The sequence below is a fragment of the Microtus ochrogaster genome, chromosome 21 (assembly GCF_000317375.1).
Source record: "Microtus ochrogaster isolate Prairie Vole_2 chromosome 21, MicOch1.0, whole genome shotgun sequence".
NCBI classification, from domain to species: Eukaryota; Metazoa; Chordata; class Mammalia; order Rodentia; family Cricetidae; genus Microtus; species Microtus ochrogaster.
This window is the reverse complement of record NC_022022.1, coordinates 35,901,932-35,924,526: the sequence shown is the minus strand read 5'-3', so window position 1 is coordinate 35,924,526 and position 22,595 is coordinate 35,901,932. Positions and strand designations below refer to the sequence as shown.

Here is a 22,595-nt window from a genome sequence, read left to right as displayed (position 1 = left end):
GATTAGGTTAGTGATCTTGGATTAGGGTATTGGATTAGGGATTAGTTGATTAGGTTAGTGATCTTGGATTAGGTTATTGGCCATTATCTATCTCACATTACCTCGAACCAGTGTTTTTAATCATCTGGTTTACTCTCTTTGAAGACTTTCTCACTCTTTTTGGGGGGGATGGGCAGTGTATTCATTTGTTCATTTAATTTACTTGTTTCAGCCCTAACTTTTATCAATTAATAAAAATTTATAAGATTTATATGCCCTCCCCCCTTGTAATTAAGCATTTGAGCCACCAATATATATTTCTTAAAGATCTGATTTGGGATGGTAGAGTGAAAGTTTTTGGGTTTTTTTTTCAGTGTTGTAGAAATATAATCTCATTTTAATGAGGGCTTTTAGAATGTGTCCAGATGAAGGTTTACCAACACTGGTAATTTTAGAAGGAATTGCTCTTCTTACCTTGCTTACATTTTCTTACATTGCTCCAGGCAATGAGGAGATATATAATATATTTTTCTTCATGAGACATAAATATTTTATTTTCAAAAAGAAAAATAATTTTATCCCTGAATAATATCTTAATTCACTGAGAAGGGGAAACAGAAGTAGATCATAGGAGAAACGCAGGATAATTGTTTTTTGTTCATCTGCTTTACGTTTTGTTCCCCCAAATTCTTTATCCATAATAGTGTGTATCACATACTTTGAGTTTGGTGAATTCCTCATTCTTTTTTTTTAATTGAAGAGTTTAAAACTTGGTGATTTTCATGACTCAACTAATTATACTGTGGAAAGAAAGAAAAAAATGCTAGAAAGATGGAGTTATAATTGAGCCTTTGGGTATTTTAATAAGATGTTTCAGTTAGTAGCATTATGTTTATGTGTAATAAAATTATTCCTTTAAAATATATCTAAGTAGACATTTAATGATGGTCTTTAGGGTTTTTTTTTTCCCTCTCCTGGTTTTTCTGCTCTGTTTCCTAAATATTTTGAAACTGTCATTTTTATAGATGAAAATGTGTTTACTGTGTACATTCTTGCTACGCCTGTTGAGATCAGTTAGCATGCATGCTATGCTTTATCAACTATTCGTTTTTCCTGAAAATGTTTTTGCACTGCTTACATAATTGCGTTTCGTCTTTTTAAAAATCAACATGTTTGCACTCAGTGTGTTTTGCATGTATTTGCTGTGTTTTTGTATATGTTTATGTTTTTTTTTTTTGCATAGGGTGAACCTAAAGAAGTAGTTAAACCTGTGCCCATTACATCTCCTGCCGTATCCAAAGTCACTTCCACAACCAACGCGGCCTACAATAAAGTTCCTCGGCCCTTTGGTTCTGTGTCTTCACCAAAAGTCACTTCCATCCCATCACCATCGTCAGCCTTCACCCCAGCCCATGCCACCACTTCATCACATGCTTCCCCTGCACCTGTGGCTGCTGTCACCCCTCCCCCATTCTCTGCATCCGGACTGCATGTCAATGCCAATCTTAGCGCTGACCAGTGTTCATCTACACTGAACACTGGTAAACCTGCAGTTAATGTCCCACGGCAGCCCACAGTCACCAGCGTGTGTTCCGAGCCTGCTCAGGAGCTAGCAGAGGGACAGAGAAGAGGATCCCAGGGTGACATTAAACAGCAAAATGGGTAGGTGGACAAGGGTAGTTTCTGCTCTTTCAGATAATTTCCAGGAAAACATCTCCTTTTTCTTCAGCTGTCCTTTGAAGAAAGATGAAGTTATACTTGCTGCACTAACAGTGTCCTTCGTTTATTTACAAAGTACTTGTATAAAGCAGTTAGAAGTTAAATCAGAACTTAATGATGCATTTTGATGTATTCTGAGCCTGCAACATACTCTTCAACTTTTCTCTCCACGGTCCTGCACAGTGTTGAGCAGCTGGCACTTACAATGCAAGGCAAATCTAGCCTCAAAATTTCCATCCTTTTTCTTGTCTCCACAGGTTTCAGCGGTGTGATTGTAATTGTTCTCCAAGAGAGAGGACATGAGTTTGTAGCCATCTCTCTTCTCCAGGATGTAGTCTAGAAAGCTGAAAACATGTCGACTTCTGACTCACGTCTCTGTATAAATTGTTAGCCCAGAGCAGATAGTTAGTATTCGTTTTAGGTATATTTTATCAGGAATTTATTCTTTAAATGCAATCAGTAATTTAAAAAAATGAGTGATATTCAGCACTTGAAACAATATATAGATTTTTTTTAAAAAAGATGAATGCATTTAAACTATAAGGGACATTAAATAAAAGTAGCAATTTTTGAAAATTCCATTACAATTTTGTGTTTGGGCATTGCAGTTTTAAAACTGTGTTGAACACACTAAAGTATTTGAAGACCCAAGTTTTAAGGTTGCACATACGTTTCTGAAGCCTTATTCTAGGTAGCAAATTTGGGTCTTTCAGAATTTAGTGAAGTTATTTGAAGATAAGGTGATCTACATACAATTTTGTTAGGTTTTGTTGTGATAAAATGTACTTTTAAAGGGAAATACTAAGCATATCTGATAAACTTCTCTGATGCAAGTCTCCAGGAAATTTATAATTAAAATAATTGTGGAGATAGGCCCATTCTGAGAGATGTAACCCCTCTGGAATGTTAACTTACTTAATGAAGAGGATGTGCTTTCTGTCGCATTGTTGCCATGCCAGCTCCTAGGCTTTGAAAGAGGAGGTGGCACAGCTCCAGGCTGCTGCTCAGGGAGCAAGGAGAGCTACTCGGTTGTGCATCTTTGGTCCTGTGGTTGTGGGTAGCTTTTTAAAAAAGTATTAATGTAGACATTGAAATCAATTATTGCCCTTCACAAAATGTTGTCTCTTCTTTTGAAAGGCAAACAGTATGTGTATGTTTGGTAATATTTTTTTCTTCTATGTCTATTTTATGACAATAATACTGAAATAATCAGACTAGGTAATCAGAAGAAAATGACTTGCCTATCAAATGCTGAAGCAGGTTTACTATGTTTCTTAAATTCTAGTTTGTGTAGATAGAAAGCCCACGGGAGGTAGTCAGGTCTTAACTATCACTTAACATATCTTAACCTTTTAACACTTCTGGAAATTTTATAATAAAGTCTTTTTGAGGTAAAAGCAAAGTGAAGTTATGGAAAACTCTTGAATTCACAAAGTTTCAATTTGTGCGTGGTAAACATTCCTTTAGTAATTAGGCTTGAAATGATTTGGAGCTTATTTCAGGCCAAAATGACAGTGCTCTAGTTTCAGGGCCTTAGTGGCAGCTTCCTAATGAGTCGGCAAGTGTTCATCAAGCACATGCCTTGTGCTCACCACAGTGCAAAAATGAAGATAAAAGGGATTATTACATGTTTTGCATCATTAACAAGCAAGCTACTGCTTTGCATTTGCAAAGTGAAAGTGTTTAAAAATAGCTGGATGTCAAATGCTGTCCAGATGTTAGGCCAGTAAGAACACAGTTTGGTGCCTGTTAAATTCTAAGGCCAATCTGTAGTGTTCTTTCTTTAGCACATTTAGACTGGAGGAGTAAAAAGTCACATACTTGACCAGTCAGCCATGGGCCTTTCTGGCTGTTAGTGTTTTGCAGCATTGATGTACACTTTCTCCATGTTAGGTATCAACCTGTCAGACTTCTGACTGCTTGGCTTCTCAGATTTTTATGATGTCAGTAAAACAAAGCTCTCATAAAGTTGAGGGTGATTGCTCTTTATTAATTACTTTTAAAATAACGCCCACCAATGACCAAAGGATTAAAAGTTCAGAAGGATGTAAGAGTAAATGGCTGAGTTATCTTTTCCTCCAAATATCAGGACTGTTAGTTTTTAAGCGATTTGAAATGGTTGGCTAATTTGTTAGTTTCATAGGTATCCCATCCAAATTTGTATTGAATCAGTAAACAGGAGACACAAACACGTGTTTATTGGGTGTCAGTAATAAGATGTAAACTAGCTATTTCCCGTATAGTAGGAAGTCTGGCTAGTGTATTGGTGGTTCTGAGAGTAACTTAACATTATCGTAAGCATTCTTTTTTTTGTAACTAGTAATGATTAAGGCACCTTTAAGAAATTTCAGTCTCTTTTCTGTATATAAATTATTGTTCTTGGCATGCCGCTCTCTCTGGTACCTCCTTACTCCATGAAACACAGAGCAAGGCTTTATATTCCTGACTGGAGACAAACTCTTTTACATGAACTAGATGAACTGATTTGCATTTCACTGTCCACATGCCCTGCATTATAATGTGCCCCTGCTCTCAGGAGGTAAGTCTTTCATGTGGCCTGTATTTCAGCTTTCTTGGCTGCAACTACTAACAGTTTGTTATGTGGTATTTTGAAGAATCTGGCCTTGAAAGATTAGAAAGTTAATGATATAATCAAATAATGGTTTAAAATGCTTTTCTCTTCACAGAAGACACACGTGACAAAGTTAGTATCTGCATTACTGGAGAGGAAATATGGTGATTTATATATGAGTAAACAGCATGACTGCTCAGTTTTTGCAAAATTAAATTAAATTTTGCAAAAGAATTGTAACTTAAAAAATGTTTTCAATAAGCTTTGGTTTGCACTGGTATGTTATTGTGCTTTATAGTAGTAAGTAGTATTACTTAAGTTATATCAAAAGATGCATGGGGTTTTCTGTGCAGTGGCTGAAAGGTAATGCTTGGGGGATTTAATTCTCATTAGTTAAGAGTGTTACAAGACAAAGATGAGGAACTATAAAAACTTGTACCAGTAGTAAAAAATATATACAATACTGAATTATTTCTAATTGACATTAAAAGTCAGTATTTCCTAGATTAAATTACCTAATACCTATATGATTTCCTGGAGAATTATATCACATAATACTACTAGCAGATTTAGATGTCTTTGTGTAGTGTGCTTGTTTCTGTGTGAATATTGAAAAGTCCATATATTTTAAAATTACTCAAAAGATACAGTTACCAGTTTATTAAGTGTATCACTTAGTAGACATAGATGTTTGAAAACCACTGTTTTTTTTAATTCATGCCGACATTAAACTTACTCGTAATGATGATCTTTACCAGAAGATTAAAAACTTATTCTAGCAATAATTTAGCATTTTTTTTATTAATTGAGCTGTGATTATTCTGAACATGTACTGAAGGTTTTTTTTGTTTTTGTTTTTGTTTTTTTTCTTTTTAAGCTGGACACCACAGTGAAGCCTCTTTGGAAATAGGGAATGTGTGCTTCAGACATATTCAAGAGAGTTAGCTGTTGAGTTGTTAGAACACCTTTCTGATTTACTGCAATCTATTGATTGACCCAAACACATTAGTAAAACACTCAGACACCATAGTTATTGTATATTGAAAATTAACTTATTGCATATAAAAACTGGGCAGCTAGTAGTTTCTAGTGTAGCACATAACTTGTTTGAAAAAAAGGAGGACATGCCACTTGAAATTAAAAAACAACAACAACAACAACAAAAACCCGTTGAAACATTTATATTAAGCAGATATTTTCAAAGCTCATAATTCAGATCCATTAAGTTATTGGGTATTACTCTGTATTTTACTGTGTTTCTAATTATATGACAATAACCTAATTCTTATTCAGCTGAGTGAGCAGAAATATATTTTCTTGTCAAGCTTCTTGTATGGGAGCTAAGATTTGATCCTGATCCAAATTTGGTTGTGTCTTTCATTATGTCACCTGTTGTCACTTGGATATCGTTCTATCATTTTGATTTGGTATCTATTTGTAGAGACGACCCTACACGTGGGTTAATACGCATAGGCTGCACTTGGAATGCACTGTTCTTGAGTATTCATGAACTGTTGGGCCTACAAACTAGTATTTGAATAGCTCTCAAGTACTTTTTCATGTAAGCCCTTGTAAGAATGCGAAAGGACAGAAATAAGCAACCCATTTTGCCGTTGAAGAATATGAGCCTCTTGGAGATGTACTTTGCCCATGGCATGAGAAATGTACATCTTAGCTAGTACAGGCTATCTGGCTATCAAATTGACATTGCTACATATGAAGCTTATCTATTTGAGCATTATTTTCTAAAATATGTGAAAATATTTTTTGGTTATATTCAAATAATTTCTTTAGGTTGAAATCAACTATCTGCTTATGCCATTCAACCCAGAATATTGCCTCTACAATTTCATATTAACACAAAATATTTTCCATCAACTTTAAACTATTGGACTATGTCTACAATTGTATATAAAAAATTAAGTTGCAGAGCAATATTTCTGCATGGTGGGATAGAAAGTGTTGTGCCCAGCCTCACTCAATGGAGCTGAGCCCTCTGTTATGTCGATGTTGATGTCAACATGTAAAAGTACCACAACTCTATTCAGTTTTAACGTTAAAACTGGTAGGCAGTTTTTCTCACTTTGTTTATAATAAATTTCTACTCTAGGTTTAATTGCAGAGTCGAAGAACCAACAACATGTTCTTTTATAAAGCAATATAGCATTTATACTTGGTTCTCGATCTGTAATGGAACACAGATGTATTTGTTTTTAATAATTCTGCTCATGTTAGGCTGTGTGAATGAATTGTGTCTTGAAGTTCCCCTTCTCCAGGTATTATTCAATGAGTTCTTTTACCATATCACATCAGATAGACCTTTCTGAGCAATAATTCTATCCCCAGTAATACAGAACTATGTAGTTCCCACATACTGCTTCTGAGGTTCCTGGCCTTATGAATGAGGGTGGTGGTCATGGGCAGAAGGGAGGAATGTGAGCGCTGATAGAGAGCTCACTGTTCCTAGTCTGCTGTGCTTTCTACCCTTACATCAAACACTACATTTTAAGAAGAAAATTCAGTGTAACACTCTCTTATGTAATGATTTATGGGAAGAGATTATAGTTACTTTTAATATATTCATGCAATGTGATACTGAACAGTTTCTTTTCTGATTTTAAAATACATTCTAAATGATTTCTAAGTGATATATAAGATTCTACTTTTTCATGTGCTTTTATAGGTAAATAAGAGTTTGATTCATACTAAAATAATTTTCTTTAAAAAAAAAACCTAGACATTAAAAGGATACATGGGTTTTTTTTGGTATTCAGGAACTTAGGACTAACATTAATATATAAAGTCGTTGTCAGTGTTTTGTGGGATAAACATGGCTGTTAAACTGCTGGTCTCACATTAGCGATGCAGCAGAAGTTTGACTAACATCTGCCTACTTCTCTGTGCTCCTGTGATTGGTTTGAAGCATGATGCTCATGTGCCTTCTTTTAAATTGTTTTGGATTCTCTGTTTCTTTTCTTTTTTAATCCTTCTTCTCCTCCTTTTTGCTCCCCTTCTCTGCTGTCTCTTGTTTTCCATCATCCTGGGAACATCCATGTCTCCTCTCTCACATCTTTCCTGTGTGAATTATTTCTCCTTCAGTAACCCTGGCACTGTGTAAGTACTTTCTAATGGTTTGTCTGATAATTCCTATTATTCTGTCTCTAACTTTTCAGTTTCCACCCTAGCAAATCTTAGTATTATTTCATTACAAGGATTATCGAATATATTAAGGAACATTTTAAAAACGGGCTTTTCACATTAGAAACCTTCATATGAATACGCAGTGGGTATGTTTGGAATGCCCACATCTCTACAGTAGAAAACTTTAGTAAAGCTAACTTAAGGGGCGTGGGTACCATTACAAGCATCATTCACTAGAGTAGAAATATAATCTAGGTATTCCCCTTTTTTAGTATTGTTTTAAAAAATAAGTGTGGGTGAGCTTCCTAATTTTGAATGTCTGTATTTTGAAGTACATTACTTACTCTTCTGAGTTAAATTTATTCTATTTTCAACGATTTTTAAAATCCTTAAAATTCATTGATATTCCTTTTTAACAACAGTCATCATATTCAAATTTTCACAATGATGAAGAACTCCATAATTGTTTAGAAAAATCCTGTTATTTAATCTGAGAATTTGAAGCTGTGGTAGTAAGTGCCATAAGGTCTAAGTTATACTCTATTTTCTATAGACACGTCATGTGAACTACTCCATGGTGTTATATTATTATTCTTAGCTTAAAGCCATTGTTTTATGATCTTATAGCTGGAACCTGCACAGAGGCTAAAGCAAATCAGTGTTCCATCCCCACCACTGCCTGAGCTGAGTGTGACTGCACAGCCTGTAATTCTCGTAGTGCTGGGGAGATGGAAGCTGGAGGATCAGAAGTTAAAGGCCAGTTGAGCCGCCTACCAGGCTTTGAGATCAGCCTGGACTGCGTGAGAACCTAATAACACTAGTAATTGGTAATAACTTAATAAGCAGCGCTTACTGACTAATTAAAGGGAAGCTTAAAGCTTAATAAGTTTGTTAGCTGCTACAAATTTTTTCAAGTACTTATATAAAATTAAGAGCTGTTTTATATATGCCAAAGGCTATGTTTTTATAAATAACTTCAGTCTTTTTCCTAGTTTTTGGAATTTTTGTCTGTTCTTCAAAGGGTTAGATATTGCTCGGTATTCACAAATGTCGGTTAGGTAGTTCACTTCCATAGTCGTGAAATATCACTGTAAATTATGTGTCCTGCTGTCTCGCTGCACACATACTGATTCTTCTTTTATGTATGTCTGTCACTTACACTCATGCATCACAGCTAATTTTCTATTCTCTGAAGGACAGTATGATGATTTCTGTGAATCATGACCCGTGGAAAATCTGTTTGCATGTATCATCCTCCTCATTCATTCCTCAGAACCACCTTTAAGACTCAATTCCCCCTTTTTCAAATGGAGAATCTGAGATTTAGAGCAGTTAAGTTACCTCTGTAAAACATATTAAGTGGGGGGCAAGGTCCTTCAAACTGTCCACGTGACTCCAAAGCCAGTGTCACTAGCTAGGAAAAGCTAAGGTGCTGAGGTAGGTTTTCGATGGCGTGCCTATTAGAATGCTGGCAGTCCTTTGGCGCGGTGATTGTCTGTGGTACGCTAACCTAGTAGGTCTTACATCCACATCTGGCCTCATTTAGAACATTTGCTGTACTCAGATCCTAGGATAACAGTCTGCCAGATAAGTCCTGAGCTCTTGTTTATTTTCTGAAATATTTCATTTGTCTCATTTCAGGAGAAGTTGAAAGTATTTATTCAGTTCAGTCGATCCTGAAATGATAAATAATGAATATTGTGATTTCCTTAATATTTATGCTATATTAATAAAAATATGAATGTTCTTGGCAAACTCATTATTTGGATATCTTACTATTTCTTTCTGTCTTTGGCATATATTATCAGCCTTAATTCTCAGAACACTACTTTGTGTTTTCTTTGTTAATGAAAACACTGAGGCTCAGTGAGATGGACTTGTCCAAAATCACACTTGTGAAGAATTCTATCTAGAGTCAGGGTCTCAACCTTGGTCTCTTAAAGAAACCACAGAACTTCACTGTGTTCATTTGGAACATCCTTTGTGTGAGATAAAAATACTGTAAACACGATTGAGAAGGTTGTTAGGGTCCTTTCCAAAATTTCCAAAACTTGTATATTTGCTACTTAAGATGTAAAAACCAATCCCATGAGGAATTCTAGGATAAATTCTAGGATATTTAACTGGCTAAGTCATAGTTCATATTGATTTATATGGCACAGTCATTTCAAATCATTGGATTTTTACTGCCTTCGACTCTCATTGTCTGCTTTCCTTATTCTTCTTTCGTTTTCTTCATGTTGGGAATCTTTTCTGCTGCTGCCTCCTTCTGTCACTTAAAAGGAAAATTCCACCGAAACGGTAATCTTGCTGTTCAGTTGTTTATTGTTTATACATTTATCATTGTTTGTACTAACCTATAAAATTATTTTACTACTATGTCTTTTTAGAAGGGTATTTTAATTTAATATATTTACACAATCAATGTATATAAAAGGAATATTGAGAAGTAAATGTATAAATTAGAAATAGTTCATCAGAGACCATTTTTTATCATCAATGTAGTTTAAATTGTAACTATTATTATTTCCTTTTTTCTAGCCCACCAAGAAAACACATTGTGGAGCGCAACACGGAGTTTTATCACATCCCCACTCACAGTGATGCCAGCAAGAAGAGGCTGATTGAGGACACTGAAGACTGGCGCCCACGGACTGGAACAACTCAGTCTCGTTCCTTCCGGATCCTTGCCCAGATCACTGGGACTGAACATCGTGAGTGAACGTTTAGAGATCTTAGACGAGGAATGTTTTTTTGGCTCTGATAGTAACATCTAGGCTTATCGGCAGTTACAGAAAAACAGTCCTGGTAAAGATTGCACGTAAATTATGTTGTGTATAGCAAGATTTCAGTCCAGGGAGTTGCATTGAGAAGGGGGGCGCACTCTAGCCTTGGTATATAGCCAGTGTAAATATGGTATGGGTTTGTTTTAATTGCTCCATGTGGTTTCAACAGCTGACATTAATTCACACAGATAATTATGTGAGTGATTTTAAAGTTAAAGAACTTAAAAGTTAATTTTGTATCTTATTTACATTGCAGTGAAGGAATCTGAAAATGATAATACAAAGAAGGCAAAGTAAGTTCTCTTTTAGTGAATCGAATGCTTTGTTTTCATGAATGGTCTTAATTTGCTGTTATCAAACTTTCAAGTGTAATGTTACACTTTTGTTGTTTTAGTAAATAGAAACTAAGCATTTAACCCATGGTGCCTTTAGTGTGACCTAAACATGCAACCTACAGATTTCCAATTTAGTTGATACTGTCTGGATTTTTTTGTCTAAAACATATTTTCTTTAATATTGACATAATGAGTGGGTACAGCACATTTGGGGAATGTTTTACTAACAGTACAAATTTCAGTGAATGGGTTTCCTGTGTTGTCTCGAACTCCCTTTATTTGGTGCATAAAAAACATTTCAAGAGGACCCTGTAGACTAATTTCTGTATTTCCAAAAACTCTATTCTTTTGAATGCTGCTATTTTTAACAAAACAGCTGTCTGAAATTCAGCTTTTACAGGGCATGTTTTCTGCATGCTGGAATTAGTATAGAATCTTTTCCTTTCACCTTTTATGACTCTTCTGTCACTCTTTTTTTTATTTCCACAGGGAAAAGATACCCCTTCACGTCTTTAGTCCCAAATATACAAAATTACGTGACTGGCACCATGAAGTCTCAGCACGTGCTCTTAACGTACAGTGACTATGAGCCTTGCTTCCCCACCCAAGCAGCCAGCCATGCGTTTCATTCACCTTCTCTCTTTCCAGTTCGTAGCAGTTTCTGCTTCACATTTGTCTCGCGAAAACTAGAACGTTTCTATACTATCCTAACAGTTTCCAGTTGTGAAAACGAGAAGAACGAACACGTTTTCTCCTAATTGGTAGCTAACAGGTGCAAAACCAAAGGGAAAAAAAGGAAGTGACTAGACCCTTTCAGTATATTTACAGGTATTTTCACTGTTTGGGTCATGGTTGTCCTTTTGTAAGGTTGATCTAGTTTGTCGATTGAAGCAGGGGTAGATGAACAAATAATGTCCTTGTCTAATTAGGAAAGTGATTTCCTTATGCTATGATATTTCCCAAGTTTACCTTCAAGTTCACCATTAGGGGATGTTCACATTGTAAACAGTTAAGAGAGCAAATATGAGGTAGCAGCTTCAGTAGAGAAGACGATTAAAGCTCATTGTGGACTCAGGTGTCTTTAAAAGCCTATTGTTCACGTGGCTACAAAAAAGATATTTTGCTCTTGCTTGCAGTGGGGAAACATAGTATTATTTTACTTCAGTTAAAGATTGTGTCATCTACTGAGGAAGTGTATCTAAGCTGGTAGGTGTTTTCATGGAATATCCAAATTCTAGGTGTCAACAGTAAGACATGTAGAAGATAGATTTGCTTTTTCTTTATGTTGGAGGAAAATAGCATAAAATAAGTTTCAATTTAAATGTTCCTGATAGTGTTTGAAACTACTGTGTGTTGCTGCTATTCTTACATAGCTGTATTTTGGGCAGTACAGGGAAATGAAGTATCTGCTTTCTGCCTTGTAATATAATAGATTATATAGTAGTCTAAACTTAGCGATAAATGCATTTTGAAGTTTGGAAAGAATTGTAATAAAGTTGTCTGTACCTTGCTTCTGTACTTATTTCTTTGAGGCTAGTGACTTGCTGCTCAGGGCTTGTTAAAATGTTACTTTAGTAGGATGAGTAACTACATTGTCTTTTCATTTGGAGAAGTTTTCAATTCATCAAGTTATCAAAATGTGAAAGTAACACATGGCAAAAACCCAGCCTTCTCTTTTGTCCTCCAGAATTGTTAGTTATTTAAGGCAGCATCTTATGTGAACACTCTATTATCCATCTTCCTGGACAAAGCCAAGAGTTTTTCCTTGTTAAACAGTGATTACTGGGGTTCTGGCCCACATTCAAAGATCAATTTTTACTTTTCCCAGTGTTCTCTACTTCAGTGTCAACATAGACCAGAAGTATTGTGGATAAGTTGAGGCAACTAATATTAATTTCAGTTAGTGATTTGTTATTATGCAACAGTTGTCCTGTCAGATGCATTTGAAAGTAGTTCTAGGATTTAGCTGTGTCTGCCACTGCCCCTGTGATATGAAGGATATCCTTTTTGAAGTATTTCTTAGATATTCAAAGGCTTGCCATATGATCTTGATTTTAGACCCAGTGTTTACTGCATCTCTGTCCTATGGAAGAAACTCTTTCTTTTACCAGGCCTTTCTGTACCTAGCAATTATTCATTATTTCAAAAGATAGTATCTGAAACAAGATTGAGTTAGTGTCACTAAAAAATGAAGTATCAGAGTAAAGATGATATATTCCCACCAAAATCCAGTTTTCTCGAGTAACTATAGAGTTCAAAGAACCGTTAGAATAATTTTAGAAAAATAAAACATTTTTCCTAATACAAAGAATATGTGTAGTACTTTTTTTAAACTTGAAATAGATGGTGTTGAAATAAGAGTTGAGTACCTTGTCTAATGCCAATAGTATCTAATATATCATCACAAGTGCAGATGACCGAAGTCGTCTGCCTTCCCAGGAGTGGGAATCGGCGTACAGCCAGCATTGGGAAGATGTTCCATTTCGTCCTGCCAGAATTGGAATTCCTGAGCCCAGTGACTCTTCTGGGACAGTGTGTATTCCTAGCACAAAAATCTAGCCAGATATTATAAAAGTTTACACAATGTATTTTGTAAGGATAGTTGCCCGATTTATTTATGCCTTGTTTGTGTCTTTCTTTTATGTACTTTATGACAGGCTTATTTTTAATATGAAATTGGGAAGTTACTCTCCAGTGATTTTCAACATATTTTTTCCATAATGTTTTCCTAGTCAGAAAATGGGCGTGTCTTACCCAGTCATCTACTTTTGTTACCTCTCACATATATTACTCTAGTGATAGGGTCATGCTCATTTCATTATCATTGTGCCCTTAAATATATTATAAAGTCATTATATTAGGCTGCAGAGTAGCTAGTCTATTTTTTAATTCCAAAGTATAGTATAGAATTGGATTCATAAAAATAATTCATTAATTTTCAGAAAAACCCCATCTCTAAAAACCAAAAAAAATTATTAAATTTTATTTCATGTTCATTGCTGTTTTGCCTGCATATATTTCTCTGTGAGGGTGTCAGATCTTGAACTTACAGGCAGTTGCGAGCTGCCATATGGAAGCTGGGAACTGAACCTGTGTCCTCTGGAAGAGCAGTCAGAGCTCTTAACCACCAAGCCATCTCTTCAGCCCTAAAACTAGGTTTATCCAGATAAATAATTTTGCATTTGCTTTATTTTTGATATGATTTATGACCACTCACTCATTGATTCATTCATTCTGTGTTCATTCTTTCATATGAGTGATTATTTGACTGTCAGCCACCAATCTGTGTGCTGTGGATACCACAGTAAATAATGGGCAAACATATAAACAAGATGGTCCAAGGTAATTTTATTGACAGATAATAAAGTAGGTTAATATAAAACAGATTTGGCTTAGGCAGGGCAGGATTGCTGTAGATTATGTGGCTTTCTGTGAATTCAGCTTTAGTGCTGACTTTTTGTAGAGAATAAGACCTGAGCTGTGTGATGATCTCAGGCAGAGTTCAAGGCAAAGGAGACCGGTGGAAAACAGTGTGGCAGGTCTCTAGATCAGAGAACACAGTGTAGCAGAAATGAGTAGGGGAAACAGATATGAACCTAATTCTTAAGCATGTGAGCAAACAGTTTTTATTCTGAATGTAACCACTTGAGTTAATTTTAAAATGAAGAATCAGAGCATTGGGGAGGGGGTTTGCCAGCTTGTTAAATAAAGTATATACCTAGTAGTCCAGCCCTGACCACTGTCAATTTATTATTTTTTTCTATTAAGATTCAGTGGAGATTTAGAGGGGAAAAAGGCTTCCTTCCATATACTGTCTTTGTGGTATGCAAGGAACAGAATATACTATGGAACACAGATAAGACAGCAAAGTTGGAATGTAATACTTTAGTTGGTAGATTTAACGATTCTGGCTTCTCTGTATAAAGCTGGCTTGATTTATCCCATCCATTAAAATTTCATGACGCAATTAAGTATTTCCTTGGTGATTCTTTGCAAAATAGGTATCATAGCTTAAATTGCTATTAGAAACAGCGAGAAAGAGAGCGATCAGTACTCTCAGATTTGTAGCTGACTGAGTTTCCACTTGAGCGGAGGACCTGAGAGCTGTGTGTGTGATGTGTGTGAGCCACGCAGCTGTACTCTGACTCCCCCAGCACTCACTTCAGTGAGCTGATCCTGTTGATATGGGCAAGAGGAGATCGAAGTCTGACCACGTTGGCCTACCAGAGACAGCTTCTAATAGCTGTTGTGTCTCCAGGACTGCTGGGACAGGTTGCCTGGAGCTGCCCTCCTCCACAACAGCACCTCACCTCTGTCGAGTCCTGCTACCTGGCCCCTCTCTTTCCCAGCTCTTGACTTAAGAAGTGTTTCCTAATAAGCACCTTCCATGCTAAACCCTGAGAGCTGTCAGCAGACTTGGTTACACAGGTCCTACAGCGTGGTCCTTTTACTAATCTTCTCATCACTTTTTTCTTCAATCTACTTTCCTTCCTCCTTGATCTTTGACAACAGACCACAGCCACAAGATTAAAGAAGTCTTTGAAGTAAAAGATTAGTTACTGTGCATGGAAGTTAAAAGGAAGATTCATTTACTTTTTTTTTTTTTTTGCCTTGAAAAGTGTTTCTTTGTTGGTTACATTATAGGCCATCTAGACTTAATGAATAGGTATTGTAGGTAGAGCTGTGTCAATGAAGCGGTGAAGGAAGAACTCTTAGAAGGAAAATCATGAATACATGTAACGTATATCTAAAGGATTGCTGTTGGAATGTTGTAAGTGAAAGTGTGCAGCATTTTAGAATGCTGAGTATTTGTCTTTTGATGAGCCATTTAATAAATTTTCTCTGGGTACATCTCTTCTCTGTACGTTGTCAACTCTACTTCCTGGTCTCTCCATGTCTATTGGGAATGAGTCGGATAGTGGGCAGGTCCACAAGGCTAGAGATGCTGCTAGGAAGTTACTGAAGATGTGTCCAGGCCTCAGTGCCAGTGGTGTGATACTGAGAACAACTGGCTTGAATGCTGCTGTCCTCTCCAGAGTTTTCTTATTCCATCTCACAACGTGATTTACATATTCTCTGTAACTCACTTTCTCCACATCCACCTCACCGTGGAAGTCATGCACTTCTATCTTGATTTACTATACAGAATTTAACTTTCTTGAAACCTCTTTTTCTGGTTTTACTTATGGGTGTTTATCTATATATCCTGACTTTCTACCTTGTTCCTTGAAGACAAGAGTCTTCATATAAAAATACAGATTGGAAGAAAAGGCACTCTCATAGGCACGCTATTTCCTTCTGAATGCATTCAGCAGTGAGTATATAGGTAAAGGAAAGTTTACAGAATGATTCACCTTGAAGATGGATTAGAATCTACGATTCCTCTCCCATTTACCTCTTAATCAGAAAGATACTGTATTAGGCATCCTTGGCAACAAGAAGCACACGTGAAGTGGATTAAGCAATAGGATTAATTTCTAGATCTCCATACCAGAAATACAGATATGCATGCACTCAAAAAATGAGTCTAAATATCCTACTCAGGGCTGCCCGTGACACCAAGTAATATCCATAGAACTCCTGGCTTATAACCATCAGAATGAATTTTCACCTGGAAGAATGGATCTAAGTTACTTCTGAACAGAGACCTGTCATATTTACTTATTTGTTGACAATTTGAAAACAAACTGTGGGAAATTTTCCTAATACATTCTCTTGCAAGTTAATGGTGTTTTTTAAAATTTTTTTTCACAGGTGAATAAATACATATCTATAAAAGGTGGGAAAAAACTTTCTGGCCAATATCATGCCTTCATTATTCTATTTCAGAAACATTGGTCTCTTGTTAAATAGTAAGATATTTAAGACACATGCAGGGGCTGGGGAGATGATTCCATCAGTAAAGTACTTGCCTTGCAAACATGAGGAGCTGAGTTTAACCCCCCAAACACAGGTAAAAAAAATCTGTTGTGGTGTGTGCTAGTAAGGTGAAGACAAAGGTGTGGGGTTGCTGAATTGGTGTGCTCCAGGTTCATGGAGAGGTCGTCTAAAGTGAAGGTGGAAAGTGATAGAACAAGACACCACATGTTGACTTCTGGCTTGCATATGCACAAGTGCACACACACACACACACACACACACACACACACACACACACACATGTGTGAGTATGAACACATGAGGCTACATGCTAGCTAAACATATTTGCTACCCCAAACTACTATTCTGTAGAGAAAGTGAGAATTGTTCCCCAAAAGATATTTGCATACATTTTTATGAGATCAGTTAACAATCACACTTAAACCCAAAGGACAGAATGTCAACACCTCCACATCCATCTAATTTTAGAAAGTGATTCTGAAAATACCTAACTAGAATTCCTCAGCTGCTACTGTCTCAAACATTCCTACACAGTATGTATGACAATCTGGAGAAGAATCAGAGGTCAACACTGGGCCCACGAACAAATTGTCTTTGTGGGTTGAAAATACAGAGTATTTGTATTTGATCTGCCTTCGTGCTCTGTTGGTAAATTGTTCTGTGGTATAGCAACAGCGGATTGGTGACTGTAATGCAGATGTTGCCATCTGCTGAATTTACGTGGTCATTACACTTGAGTTGCTTCTGAGAGCAGTCCTTTGGAAATCTTTGAGACAGTTCCTAAGTACTCTGTATTTTCATGTACAAATTGCTTTCTGTATACTTCTAAAAACTGTTAGAACTTTGCAAAACTATTAGTAACTCTTTGCCTTTTATAAAGCTCTTTTATTAATAAAAACAAGTATTTGTGATATGTAGACTTGACTCATCTGTAGAGTCCAGAAAAATGGCAAGCACCATGCCTTAGAACATGGACAAGCTTACAGAGCAGTAATCCTTATGCTATGATGCTGCTTGGGTTAAGTTTTTTTCCCCTACCTTCAAAGAGGCAAACATGATGTTGTTGTTATCTGTTCAAAACTGCAATATCAAGTACATCTATCTCCTCCATTCTTTCTAACATAGTCCACAAGCTGGACAACTTAGAAGCATTGGTCATAGACAGCTTCACCGTGACAGTCTTCAATTGACCCCTTTTGCTTTTAGTTCATTTCAAGTATTTCAGCCACATCGACATTTCAGAGTACTTAACTATTCTGCTTTTACCTTTATATGATTTAGTTATTTTGGTAGTATGATTTTTTAAAAGAGAAATTAGGCTAGTACATTACATAGTAAAAGTGATGAGGAAGGATATTTAAGCAACTTAATTTTCCTTTCCTTAAAGAACTTGGTTTTCTTTCTTTTTTAAAAAAAAAAAAAGATTTATTTCTCATGTACACAGTGTTCTGCCTGCTTGTACACCAGAAGAAGGCATCAGATCTCATTATTGATAGTTGTGAGCTACCATGTGGCTGCTGGGAATTGAACTCAGGACTTCTGGAAGAACAACCAGTGCTCCTAACCTCTTAGCCATCTCTGCAGCCTGAACTTGATTTTCAAATTGAAGCCAGTGTTGCTTGTCCCTTCTCTTGCATTTCTCTACTTTAGTACATACTGAAAAGCTGTCTGTTGAGCTGCCCCATGTCTGCCTTAGTGACAGGTGCTCATCTCACAGATGCAATTAATTGTTCTTTGGGAGTCTGAATTCACTTCTTTGCACAGAACATACCAAGGGTGGATAACCATGGGGAACTTTTGAAGTAACTTCGTCTTTTCATGCTCTTTATTGTTTATGATGGTAGTCTACAAATTTATAAAAAGGAAACTGAGAGGGGCTGGAGAGATGGCTCAGTGGTTAAGAGCATTGCCTGCTCTTCCGAAGGTCCTGAGTTCAATTCCCGGCAACCACATGGTGGCTCACAACCATCTGGAATGAGGTCTGGTGCCCTCTTCTGGCCTGCAGACATACATACGGATAGAATATTGTATACATAATAAATAAATAAATATTTAAATAAAATAAAATAAAATAAAAAATAAAAAAAAGGAAACTGAGAAAGAACTGGAAGATTTTTATAACTTCAGATGCTTCTATATCTTGATTAGACAGTGGATAATTTGAAACTCTTATACAGAAAAGGAACATGTTTAGACAGCTGTGATAAAATCGAGGGTATCAAAGGAATCAAACATTCACCACTTTTATAAAAGAAATTTGAAGCATATCACATGATATTAAGAAAATGTACCTTTTTCTAGTTTGCTTTTCGTTGCTGTGCTATATACCATGTTCAAAGAAAATTTGGGGAGGAAAAGGTTTATTTGGCTCATGCTTTCCAGGGCACAGTCAATCACTGAAGGAACTGTGGTCGGAAGTCAAGGCAGCAGTTGAAGCAGACACCATAGAGGAACTCTGCTTACTGGCTTGTGTACTGGTTCACGCTCAGCTAGCTTTCTTACACAGCCCAGACTCACCTGCCTGGGGATGATGCAGAAGACACGTGGTTTGGGCCCTTTCCCAGCAGTCTCAATCAAGACAGTTCGTCACAGACATGATGAGTTCTTTAATCCAGGCCCCCTCTCCCCAGGTTGCTTTTGGTTGTGTGGTTGCTGATAAAGGCACATGCCTCTGCCTAAATCAACAAAGTGAAGCTACCAACCAGCACTAATTTGGGGTATTACATAAAGGAAGCAGCAGAAACAGAAGTGATGCTTTCAATATTTCAATATGATTGTGAAACTTGTGTTAATGAAAGAGATAAAGGAGCAAAAATAACCCAAACTCAGAAGCACATAGTGAAAAGGTTTTGATTTACTTACCTTGATTCATAGACATCATAGCTGAATATAATAGTTGGTTGCTTCTCCCCATTGATAGCTTGCATGGGACCTTCTGGTGACATGAAAGCTTGTCTTCAAGCAAGAAGTATTCAGGTCAGTTTCCAGTTCAGTGGTCTCTGGGCCCGGTTTCTGAAGTGCATAATGTCATCAGCAATAGGAACTTACCTTCTACCTCTCTGGGGCAATGGAGGCCCAAAGCAATAGCCTGTAATGGTTTGGGAATGTCTTGAACAAACATCCCTGACCAACAACTCAAAAGAAGGCTTTTTGTGCCCAATGTTTGAGTTTTTGTTAGATGGTCTTTGATTCTTGGAGGGAGCCTTGTCAGCTCAGATGGGAAATTCCATTTTGATTTTGTATGTTTATTGATACATCAGCCTCATGAACTATAGGTATTTTTAGGAACAGTGAGTTTGCTGTACAATTGGGTTTTCTAGGAATGTCAGAAGCTACAACCAGAAGTTTCACCAACATGACTTAATAAACATGAGTTGAACAAGGACAAAAACAATAGATATGCAAACAAGTATGGGGGAAATCCCAGGAGACCTCAACTGCACACTTACAGGGTCTACAGACCCCTACATAAGAACTACAGGCAAATAAAGAATGCTGAGAGCAGGAGAGATCGTCTTCCCCAAGGACGAGCACACTAATGGTCACTCCTTAGAACATACGACACATCTGTAACATCTTACAGCTGGAGTAGAGTGTTCTTTTCAGAATATATTTATAAATATACTTATGTCTATGTAAAAACAGCTCATGAAAGGAGAGGCCATGAGTTTGCAAAGGAGCAAGGAGGGTCACGTGGAAGACCTTGGGAGGAGGAAGGGAAAATGATGTGGTTATAATCTCAAGAAAAGAAAGGTTTGCTTTTGTGGGGAATTCATTCTTGCATAATTTGCATAGAATTTCTTAAAGTCTGAATGAGTGAAATTAGCTTGTTACTAATGGAGCTCTTTAGCATCCTGTAGTCTACTTTCTTTCCTCCATCCACTACAGCTAGTGGATGGTTTTATTATAATTAATTTAGTAACTATACTAAATGAAATAGTTCAGAAAATTTCCATAAATAATTTTAGGACTTATATTGTACATTTACTGGAAGGATTATGCAACTTCTACATATGAAATAATGAGAAAGCATGTTCTTGTCTTACTAAAATCTTAATAGTCTTTTGAAATGAAATTAATGTTACAAGTTAATAAGATCATGAATTATGGAAAAATTACTTCCAGAACATTAAATGCTATGGTGTGAATGGAGTATAACAAATAAAGGAAAAGGTAGTTTACAAAGATACTTGAGAGAGATCCCAAAGTTCTCTTGGGTAATTGTAGAGCCTGCAGAGGATTTTGGATATTACCCTAAGTACAGCAAGTTCCACTGAAGTTTTTAATACAAAGAATGATATGAAGAAAAAAATTAAGGCACTTTGACTAAACCAAGACAAGTCTAGATTGGGCAGAATTTGGTAAGAGTAAAGTAAGAAAGAAAGTAGATAATTGTTCCTCTACTGATAAAAAGTGCTTAGACTATATGGAGAAAGGATGATGGCTATGCTATGGAGCAGGAGGATGGATTCAAGATGCAATTTCAAGGTAGAATAATAGGGACATGGTCATAGAACTTGAGGTCATGGTGGAGGTAGTGTATGTACAAGGTTTTCTTCCAGGTTTTTGATAAGAATATGGCCATCAATTTGGATAACATACTTTGGGGGCAGTCTTAAGAGTTTATTTTGAGAAAAAGTTAATTTAATTTTGATATCAGGTACACGATTTAAAAGTGAACTCACAACATAGGCTGCTGATGACAGATCACTAAGATAGAGACACTGTTATATTGAAAGAATATAATGCCGCTCCCCAAATTATGTTGCCATGACAGTGACCTCGATAGTAGGAGTAGTCAGTGAAATACTGGAGTATGGCAAATAATGGGGTCATGGCACTGCTTACCAGAAGAGATGAATTGGTCAGTTAGATCAGATACCGAGACTAGGTAAATAGATGATTCCCCTGTGTAAGGCAAAAGCAGTGCCAAACTCCTGCAGACAAATTAGAATTGTAGAATGGGTTAGCACTGCAGACTTCCAAAATGGAAACATTTTGGGGTCGTTTTATAGTGTTATTTATTTAACAGTATTGAACTATACATTAAAATGATGATAGCACACATATGTTTTGTAGTTTTTAACTACAATAAAAACATGATAAATACACTTTTTTGTTGATTTGTTTTCCCAAGACTGTCTCTCTGTGTAGCCCAAGCTGTCCTAGGACTTGTTCTGTAGACTAGGATGGCCTTGAACGAGGTTTACCTACCTCTGCCTCTCAAGTGCCGGGAAAGGTGTACACCACTACCCACCAGCCTGGTAAAGACTGTTGTTAATCCAGCTTAGCTATAACGAACTCCTTAGTGGACCTGGCAAGAACATGGTTTTGTTGGGGCAGAAGTGTGACAAGTGGTGAGTAGATAGTTATTTCGTTTGACTGTAAAGGGGCATGGAAAACAGGAGATAAAGGTAGTTTGTTGTTGATGATGATTTCTTTCAAAGACCCCATGGCGTTTTGACATGCCTGGTGTAGAAGGAGAGTTCAAGGACTGTGCTTGAGAGAAAAGAAGGAGCTGGAAAGCCAGCCTAAGGTTACTAGACAGCTGTGCAGGCTGGAGGCCGGAAAGCTTTCTTCTCCTTTGGTCTGCAGAGTGGCAAAGGTGGTCGTGACCGATTTGCCTCATACAGTATTAGCATGGCTGCTAATGGAGACACTTAAGCCTGGTTGCAAAGAAACACGCAATCTGCAAGTAACTGAGAAAAGCCGTCTAAGGCTGCAAGCTCGTTCCTGCACATGTGTCTGGGGGCAGGAGCACCAGTCCCCTGGTGGGAACCAGTACTCATTTAAGCAGTAGATAAGGCAGAAAGCTAGACCGCTCTAAGTCTACTATAAATCAGAACTTTCAAGTCTAAGAGGAATGAATTTTAGGGATGTCAGAGAGAGAATACACGGTGATGTCTACTCCATATTAAGTGCAGTAATTTAAAAATCCCCACGAGTATTTATGGAGGCTGGCTAAATAATAGATAGGACACTCCCCAAATACATTGTTCATAACCTCAGAAATCTGGCTTTTAAAAGTATCATATATATTTTATAAATTTTAATCCTCAAATATTTCACCAGCATGGCTCCTAGAAGCAGGAGAAGAATTCTTCAACCCACTCTTTAAAAAGTAAACTCTTTGTGTGTGGGTGCACCCCTCGCGGTCCTGAGTTCCTTGCTCGTGCTCTCTCT

At 36.9% G+C, this 22,595-nt stretch overlaps 1 protein-coding gene across 9 annotated transcripts in view; it reads left to right on the top strand.

Annotated features, from left to right (window-relative positions):
* Pdlim5 (PDZ and LIM domain 5) overlaps positions 1 to 22,595 on the top strand; it is a 163,838-nt gene that overhangs the window by 88,212 nt on the left and 53,031 nt on the right. For 2 of the 9 annotated variants that reach the window (XM_026784092.1, XM_013350036.2), the window contains exons 5-9: positions 1,223 to 1,641; positions 7,370 to 7,384; positions 9,695 to 9,712; positions 9,953 to 10,125; positions 10,454 to 10,490. In XM_026784092.1, coding sequence (XP_026639893.1) covers positions 1,223 to 1,641; positions 7,370 to 7,384; positions 9,695 to 9,712; positions 9,953 to 10,125; positions 10,454 to 10,490 — 662 coding nt within the window. Of the gene's footprint in view, positions 1 to 1,222; positions 1,642 to 4,385; positions 4,403 to 7,369; positions 7,385 to 9,694; positions 9,713 to 9,952; positions 10,126 to 10,453; positions 10,491 to 11,021; positions 14,560 to 22,595 lie in introns of those variants that run through there. The other 7 variants (XM_013350039.2, XM_013350038.2, XM_026784095.1 and 4 more) reach the window with 7 other exon arrangements.